At 44.6% G+C, this 9288-nt stretch overlaps 1 protein-coding gene across 2 annotated transcripts in view; it reads left to right on the forward strand.

The window, feature by feature from the left end:
• The first annotated feature begins 4893 nt into the window (after nt 1-4893).
• The window catches only part of PLAC9 (placenta specific 9), a 44171-nt gene continuing 39776 nt past the window's right edge, over nt 4894-9288 (forward strand). The window contains exon 1 of one of the 2 annotated variants that reach the window (XM_019502337.1): nt 4894-5307. In XM_019502337.1, the coding sequence (XP_019357882.1) occupies nt 5250-5307 (58 nt within the window). In that variant the 5' untranslated portion in view covers nt 4894-5249. The remainder of the gene's footprint in view (nt 5308-9288) is intronic. The other variant, XM_019502336.1, reaches the window with a different exon arrangement.

The following is a 9288-nucleotide window of genomic DNA, read 5'->3' on the forward strand; positions in this document are numbered from 1 at the left end:
TGACTGTGGCCAAGGGTTAGGCATGAAGTTCTTAATAGCTGAATTTCAGCTTAATTTATATTCTGTATTAGTTCTGAATATTTAAATTTCACTCAATAGATATAACAAGCTCATTACCTACAAAGAGAGGCACTGATATTGCTAGCCTCAAACCTTATATAAAATCAAGAGACAGATCTTCAAAACCCATGCTGATATACCTGGAGATCTTTTTACTTGTATTTTTGGAACCTGGAATTCTATACTGAGAAACACACCTATTCACCAGCCAGTACAGTAGCATTGCAAGAACAACAATATGATAAATGAACTAGTAGTAGGAAATGCCCCATGTCCTTAGTTCTCAGATTTTTTTGGTCTCTTTTTTGGCCTCAGGTTCTGTCTGCCCCATCCCACCTCCTCTTCCCTCCCTCCTCCCTTTATTAAGGTCAGTCAGAACTCTTCAGTAAAAATCAATCTTTTTGTTCTTGTTTTTGCCAGTTTCTAGTATTTAGATTTTGAATTCTGCAAAAGAATTTTTAAAGTATAAAAGAGCTTGTGGGAATTATCTTAAAGCTTTAGAATATCACACCCATGCCGCTAACTACAGACAGATCATAGCATCATTCCATGGGGCTATGGTTATAGATGCTTATCACCTAATGGTAAAGCAACATTTTTACCACCAGAACCTAGTCCCTTCCCCCACCCCCAAAAAGGTATTTTTTCACAGACACACATACACAAGTGAGAAACATGAAGCATCTGAATATAATGTGTTTATTCTAGTTGTGAGGGACCTGGAATTTTACTTCATGGAAAATTTCACAAGTGCAATTTTTTTTTTCACTCTGAACTGGAACTAAAAGAGTCAGAATGGAGAAACTTTTTGCAAAATTGATGTTTTAGATTAAGAAAAAGAACAATTAGAGCATCAAAATGAGATTTTAAAAAATTCAGGGCAACCGAAGAGTCAAGGAGATGTTCCCATCTATCCACACAGCAGGGGAGCCAGGAACCTGACCAGCTGAGTTTTCAAGTTTCTTGACAGACTGCCATTTGGCCAGTGGGCGGGCTGGTAGGCAAGCTGTCAGGAAACCAGGCTGGTCTGCCTGGCTTCCATCACAACTTATCAACACATTGCCAGGGAACAGGGTTCCATTAAATCAGCATTTTCCAATGGAATTCTGTGATCCATAGGAGTTTTTCAGTTCTAAAGCAAGGATATTGCACACAAAGATAGGTGCCCTGTTTTCAAGTCTCTGTCTTGTACGCACAATACATGTACAGGATCTTCTTGGCATTCTTTGCCTAGAAAGGGTCCAATACAGAGGAAACACCCAAATGGTACTAAAACCTGCAGTGAAAGAGCCTTGTCACACAGACACTTAGCACATGATTTATTTAGATTATGGTAAGCATTGCTAAAAAGTTAGGACATGTTTTGATCAGTCTCACAGTAATTGTCCAAGCCAGGTTTATGCCATGGGGAGACACGGGGAGCCAAGTCAAGGAGAGAGTGCTGGATCCCTGCTGCAGGATCCCACTGATAGCATGTGACTGGAGACATTTGCAGACTGAAGTTTGCTCTCAGGGCTGAGACCAACAATCAGCTGATTGTCATTCCATCCCCAGCACTGCATCATAGCAGTGTGACACTCCCATGCAGTGCAGGGAGCTGGGATTGACAATCAACTGATTTGTTCAGTCCCAGTCCTAAGACTGCACCAGAGCCAGCTCAAAACTCCTGTGGTGTCCCGGGGCTGGAACCACAATTTTTCCATTAGCTATGGTTATAGATCAGGGGTGGGCAAAACACAGCCTGCGGGCTGGATCTGGCCCGCAAGTCCATTCTATCCAGCCCATGGGGCCCCTAAAAAAATGTAGAAAATTAATATTTCTCTGCTCCTGGTTCCTGTCAAAAATGGCAGCGTGGGGCTGCCTGGGCCCGCTCCGGACAGCCCCATGCGGGCTGCGAGCGCCTGCACCAGGCGTGGGGCAGGGGAGAGGCCGCCCCCCTGTGCTCAGCTTTTCCCTGGGCTCCTTCCCTGCGCAGAGAAAAGCGGTACCTCGCCCACCCCATGGCCGGTGCCCTGCGCTGCAGCTGCTCATACCCCGCGCGGGGCTGTCTGGAGCAGGCACAAGCACAGGCATAGGGGGGGCTGCTTTCCCCATCCCACTCAGCACCAGCTTGTAACCTGACCCCACTGCCAGGTTACAAGCCGGTGCTAAGCGTGGGGAAAAGTGGTCCCTTGCCTGCCCCGTGCCCAGCGCCCCACGCTGCAGCCACCTGCAGCCTGCCTGGGGCTGCCTGTGCCTGCTCCAGACAGCCACGCTCGGGCTGCAAACAGCTGCAGCAGGGAGCCCCGGCCATGGGGCAGGCGAGGGGCCACTTTTCCCCACACTCAGCACCAGCTTCTTCCCTGTCGGCGAGCAAGGGGTTGGGGCTGAGCGCTGCCCCCCGCCTGTACCGTGGGGCTGGGGGGCCAGCGGGAGCTCAGGGCCCGCACCAGTGTCCCGGGGCCAACGCCGGTGGTGCCCAGAGCAGGGCGGCTGGAGTGCGGGGTCCCAGGCAGCAGGGGCTCTATGGAGCTGGGCCAGCTCCCTCCTCTCCCTGCTGGTGCAGCCCAGTCCGGCTCCACAGACCCCTCCCAGCCTGTGCCCTGCTTTGGGCCCCACTGGTGCTGGCCCTGGGACCTTGGTCCCAAGCTGGTAGCCAGGGGTGGGTCACCTGTCACGGGGCAGGGCTACCCATGCAGCCCTTGATAGCCTGCCAAAACTGAGTAAGTAACTCTGCCCAAAATAATTGCCCGCCTCTGTTACAGATGCTTATCACCCAGTGGTTAAGCAACATTTCCAACACCAGAAGCCAGTCCCAAGCTAAAGTTTGTGAGTCCCAACTCCAGGCCTACAATTAATCATATCGTCTCTATGGAACATGCCAACATTAGCTCATCATATGTTTCTCACTCTGATCTAGAGATATCCCTTGCTGGGAAAGACATAATTTTCCTATGACACAATGTGAGCGCACTTAGGATGTATTCTCTTACTTGAAAGCTTGAGTTTTAAAGCAATCAGGACGTGTAGTAGAGATACCTTTTATTAGACCAACAAGATTTTTGCAAAAAAGTTTCTTTAATTGCAAGCTTTTTATTTTATTTATTATTTTTATTTATTTTTTAATTGCGAGTTTTAAGTGCATTTAAACACATGTTATATGTCACAAGAGACATAGCCCAAGTTTTGCTCAACAGAGAGGCTAAATGACTCTTTCAGTCTTTCATTGTTAAAAGTCAAATGTTTCTCACAGTGAAAGATTTAACACTGCTTTTGTTTTCATGAATTTCAGCAGAGACATGAGGGACTCAGATCCAAGTTGTGCCTTTATTAACATTTCTGTTTAGGTCAAAGATAATCAAAAGTATCCAAGAAAAATACTAACTCTGCAGGCTCAGTCAGACAACAGGATTTCTACTGTGCTCCACCTATAGCTCATGTTACAATATTGTCACAATGCTGTAGTAGCTATTACCATCTGGGTCAACATACAGCCTGTTCACTGCAGAACCTGACTCTCAAACAGGCTGTAAGAACCTGTCAGCTCTCTTCACAACTCACTCAGCTCCCTCACACACACACTTTGCTTGCTGTCTGTTCATATTCCTTTACCAAAAAAAAGAAGAATACAGTACATGTGCATATCCCAGCTACACAGAAATCCCAAACCACTTTACAACCATTGATTAAGACTCTGATCATTCCTGTGAAAAACAAATGTTACTGCCTTCCTTTACAGGGGTGTAGGTTGTAGCCGTGTTGGGCTAAGGACATAGGCAGACAAGGTGATTTGAGACAATCTGGTATATTTTATTAGACCAACTTAAATAGTTGGGAAAAAATTTCTTAGCAAGCTTTCAGGTTTAAAAACCCTTTGTCAGGCTGAGGAAGCATCTACAGTTGGGGTGTGTGCTCTTTCTGGATGGAATGAATAGTAAAGAAGCCAGAGGCTGGTCTGCATGCAAGAAAGACAGTCAGTAAAGATGTAAATTGAAGAGTCCATGGGTGAGAAACAGGGGAGGGTGGGGAGGAATGTAGCAAGCAAATAGTGGAGAGGTATTTGGGGAGTCAGATATCAAGCAGGTTATAATGTGTCGTAAATCCAATGTCTATATTTCATCTATGATTTTCTGTATCCAGGAGGCTGATGAAATCAAGTTCATAGGTTCATCTGTGAAAAGTGTTTTGTAAATTCCCTTCGAGGATTAGAACTGAGAGATTGGAGAGAGAGTGGTTTTCTTGTGAGAAATGTGCCCCCACAGGTAGTTGGGTATTCTTGTCTTTAATAGATTTCCAGTGTGCATTCATTCTGGTGCGCAGTTGTTGTTTGGTCTGTGAGAGACTAGACACTAATCCAGGCAGTTTAGATTACCTTGATAAAAAAAACAAACAGTAGTGCCTGAGACATAAATTCAAGATATACCATGAGTGGTACTGAACGTTCTTGTGTGACAATACCAAAACCAATCATCCTACTCTAGGTTAGGATTTAAGATAGCTTCAACACTGAAAATAGAAGCATACCTCAGATTAGATCCAATATTGCTTTTAAAACATCAGACAGAAAGGAACAACCATCATACCTGCAGACCAACAATATTTAGTCCAATAAAATTGTCAGCTATCTAAGACTCAGCCATCACTTATAGGGACTTTTCTCTGTGTTTAAACAAAACAGAACAGACAAAAAACTTGTTAGATCACAGGTCTAAGGCCATTTATGTTCTTAGATGTTCACCCTCAATTACCCGGCTGGAGGAAAAATCCTACAGGAGAAATAAACATCTAACACACCCACTTCCCCCTTACACTTCTTCTAAGCAGGAGATTATTTGCAACACAGCCCCTTCCTTTTCTTGCCCCACTTGCCTATATTCTGGATTTGAAGTGTTTCAGCACATTCCATTCATGCTCAGCATAAATAAATACAAAAGTAAAAAGTTTGGGAGGCTTAGACTAGAGCCAGCTTGCCTGGGTAACAGGACCTTTTGTGGAGTTTGAAGGGTGTTTTTAAAAAGGAGGAAGAAAGAGAGAGAACAGCTCAAGAATCTTGGCTCAGCCTTGGAGAATTTCCTCCCAGCTCTCTGGCTAAACCTCAGCACAAAAATCTGAACTAGAGAGCCTATGTAAACTGAGGAGGGACTCTGCATTTCTTCTCACTACCAGACTAAGAGAGGCATCTCCAGTCACTGCTTGGAGACTTTGAAACCATGCTTTTTATTTGGGCTCTGGCTTTTATTTTAGTGCCACAAGAGCAAGGCTTTTGGGGTAAGTGATTCCAAGCTTGTAACGTACAGCTTGTAGGCTACTAGACTGCTTAGATGAAGGGTTTTCATGGGGAAAAAGTAGAGAATTTATTTTTGTGGGGATTTCAGATAAAGCTGACACGGGTTGTGCTTGCAGTGCTTGCACAGTAGTGGGAAGGATTTTTGAACAGGAGAAAGTCCTACGTTGTTTTTCAAGTACATGTTTTAGATTTACTGCTGTAATGAGAAATATTGCAGGCAAAGAATTTTTTTTTTAAATCACTCAAGAAACACACTGTCTTTTTTTTCTGGCAGACATTCAGAAATATGACATGGTATGAATTTTATAGTTACAATTGTTGTCACCTTAATATAAAACCACCTTGTACTGTGAGATTAGTGTCCTGGGAGAACGGAAAGGAGTTTCCCTATGTGATAATATCTCCTTTAAGTTTTCAGTCATTCACAATGCTCTTTTTCCACTGTTTGAAATTATTGGACTATTTTCTGTTCTTGAGTTGTCTCCCTACGTAACTCTAGGCAGTCAAGTCAGTTACCTCAGAGATGAACACCGTAGGATCACACTGCCAGTGAACCTAACTCTGGGGTATCTTCTGCTGATATTATAAATGACTACAGTGACTGAAAGCTATTTTTAGCTGAAATTTCTATTTGGTCAGTTCAGGCATTTATAGTCCCCCTGTAACCACAAACCTTGCTCTGCAGCCTATATGTATTATGTGTTTTCTAATAGCTGTTGCCAATCATCGTTTTAATTCTCACTGCTGCTTAACTGCATTTAACATTTAGATGTTAACATGCGAGAGAGTTCTCATTACAAGCAAAACCTGAACAAAACAAAAAAATCTGATTCCTTCTCTCCCCTGATAACATTCAGCCTTCACTGGACTTGTACCAGTTCCAAGCTACTATCTTTAAAATGTCTCCAACTGTTTTTCTAGGTAGGGTGCTGTAATGTGCATTCCCTTTAGATGCTTTCATTACCTGTCAATGAACTCTGTGAGACAGTATTTTGGCAATAGTTTGTTCACCAAAAATGCATGTTGGCTGATCCAAAACTATCAACAAGTTCAGGTTGAATTTAGCAGAATATAAACATTAATTAGGAGAGAGACTAGTATTCAGGAATCCCACTTGACAGCTGAAATGCACTAACCACCAGTCTGTAGAGTCAGTCTCACTGTCCTCTGGCCCTATGAAGTCTTTTTTGTTTTGTTTTGTTTAGTTTCTTTCCAAGAGTTGAACAGATTCAGTTGCGAAGGACACTCTACCTCAGAATATACTGTGAGCCCGTGCTTCGGGCACCCTGTCAGGAGTGGGAAACTTCAGCTCAAATCTCTTCTCTAAACTGGGCACAGAGGAGGTTTGAACTAAGTCTTCCAGCTGCCATTGATCGTGGTATCCCAACAACAGGGCACAGAAGTAAAGGAATACCACTTGCCTCCCTTGTTTGTTTGTGAATGGTGCCTGCATCATGTTGTATACTATCCTTTGATTTAATTAAAAATGTCTCAATACTAAATGATGCATTCAACCCAAAGCATTTTTTTTGACAAGCTGAAAAAACACACAACAGAAAAATTCCTGCTTTGGGTCAACTCAAAACAAAGAATTATTTTCTGATTGTTTCTGGTTCAGCCCCACAGATGAAGTAACTTTTACGAGTAGCTTGGGACAGGCATGGATGTGCTCATGAATGTGCCCTGCTAGAGACATGCTTTCTATTTAAATGTGGTTCTTTTATGCTCTTTTCATTGATAGCTGGACTAGTCAAGAGGGTTTGGCTGTACCAGGCACCCAGGTGCACTGCAGCAGACACTCTAACAGGATACCCATTTTGTTGAATGAACAACTGTGGATGGTCCCCATATAGTTGGGGTCAAGGCAAACTTGGTTGGCTTCCATATTTTTGAGGAGCACTGTGTCTCAAGGTCAGAGTCTTCACTGCCAGGTTGTTGCTCATTTACAAGTCCTTTATGACCAAACAATCATGATGTACCTCCTAGGTCTGCTCTGCCTGGATAAGCAAGCCAGATTTGGAGAATGAGTGAGAGCAATTGGAAAGAAGTATAGTGGGGGTAATTCCATTTAGTTTAAATTAGTAAAATGAAACAGTTTGTAACACTTTCCCAGCATGGTCTGTCCTCTTTAGAGGATACTGCATTGTCCAATCTTCATGTATGGTATCCAGAGCTGGGCAGCTCAGTGAGAAGCTTGGTAGGGTATGTGAATGAGGTGCTAGGAGATCAGCACGTCCAAGAGCATGTGACAGCTTCAGATCAATCTCCTTCTGTTAAGGCACCTGCATGCACCATATCTAGTTCTTTACTTTGCATGGAGTCTAAACATTGTTAGTGAGCTATAGGAGCCAATCCATAGCAAAGATTTTCATACAGTTTCTTAGTTTTAAGTCGGTACAAAAAAGGAGAGGGGGTCAAAACCTAAGTCAAATCATGATTGATCCACATCTCCAATTCATGAATACTGAAGCTCCACATGGAATGTACAGGCAGTCTATTGGGGAGCTCTGATGTGCGAGGAAAAAGGAAGATCTTGCACAACAGAGAGAATTTGGAAACAGGAAAGACTGAATTGCCTGAGAAGAATTAAAGATAGTCGAGGTGGGAAAGGGGTGAGCTTTTTGCCAGATTTTTATATACTCAGCAAGAGTTCATGTTCCAGATTTTCCACTGTTAAGGACACTTTGGTTTACTAAATTCTATGGAGTTCATAAATTTCACATGAACAAACTTGAAGATTAACTCTCAAGAAAGCCAGGGGTATGGAATTTATACACTTTTTTGCTGCTTATTTGAACCAGTTGTATTTATAAATGCTAGACCATCTGCTCTGGCTGATGGACTTTAGCTGAAGTTGACTACAGGTACTGGGTTTAAATGCTGTGATCCTCCTGTATATTGAATATCATAATTATATCACATGGATAATTAAAGTAAAATGTAACCTATCTCCCAGAGGAAAAAAAAACATTGCTGCAGCAAGGCTGTAGGTGCGTTTAAGCTGTCTTGAGGGGAAAGAAGAATAGCCCAACCCAGCCAACCAAACTTTGAAGGAAGTCCTTTGACAAATTAAACAAATGCAATCAAGTTTGCATGGATTCTATTTGCTTCCACTATATTGTCACGTTTACAGACGGAAGCTACTACAGCTCTTATATTACTCACTAATGTGGAAATTAATTTTGCTACCAGAGGTGCACTGATAGATACAATGGTCCCATATCAGATTGACACCGATATAAGGAAAATTGACTATATCGGCAATTGGCTTTTTTTGGCTGATGTGCCCAGTAATGTGGCTGATAAATGCCCCATGCATGCACAGCCATAGCGCAGCATGCAGGTGGCCAGGAGTGCAGCCCAGCAGCATGTAAAGCAGCCGGGTCCAGCTGGTAAGCCTGTTGTGAGGGAAGGGGGGTGGGGGAAGTGGCAGATCGGGGCCCTAGTGGTGATGGAGGGAATGGGGCTGATGTTGGGGCAGGTGCTGCACAGCTGGGGTGGAGCGGGGGACAAAGCCATGAGCAGCATATGGGGGGGTGGCTCCTGCCACCATGAGCACCCCCAGGAGGGCATAGGGGGGTGTACTCCTTGATCTGTGTACAGGGTGAGAGTGGGCTGCTGCTGCGGGCTGGGGCTGGGGCACTGGGATCTTCCTAGTGGTGGGTTGGGCTGGGGCCGTAGTCAGGGTGGGTGGCAGTGGCGCTGGGAGAGGGGCTATGGCGAATTTTGAGGTGGCTGCAGGCCCACCCCCCCATAGCTTCCTTCCAGCACGGCCGCTGCCCACCCCGAGTGCAGCCCCAGCCCAAACCCCTGCCGGGAAGAACTCCACATTGCCACAACCCCAGCCTGCAGCAGCAGCCTGCCCGCACCCTTCACGCAGATCCAGGGGCACTTGCCCCCCCAGTGCCCTCCCAGGGTGCATGCAGTGGTGGGAGCCACCCCACTCATGCCCCCTGGATGAG

This window comes from Gavialis gangeticus, unplaced genomic scaffold (assembly GCF_001723915.1).
Source record: "Gavialis gangeticus isolate Ggan-Ray unplaced genomic scaffold, GavGan_comp1, whole genome shotgun sequence".
In the NCBI taxonomy this organism is placed as follows: Eukaryota; Metazoa; Chordata; order Crocodylia; family Gavialidae; genus Gavialis; species Gavialis gangeticus.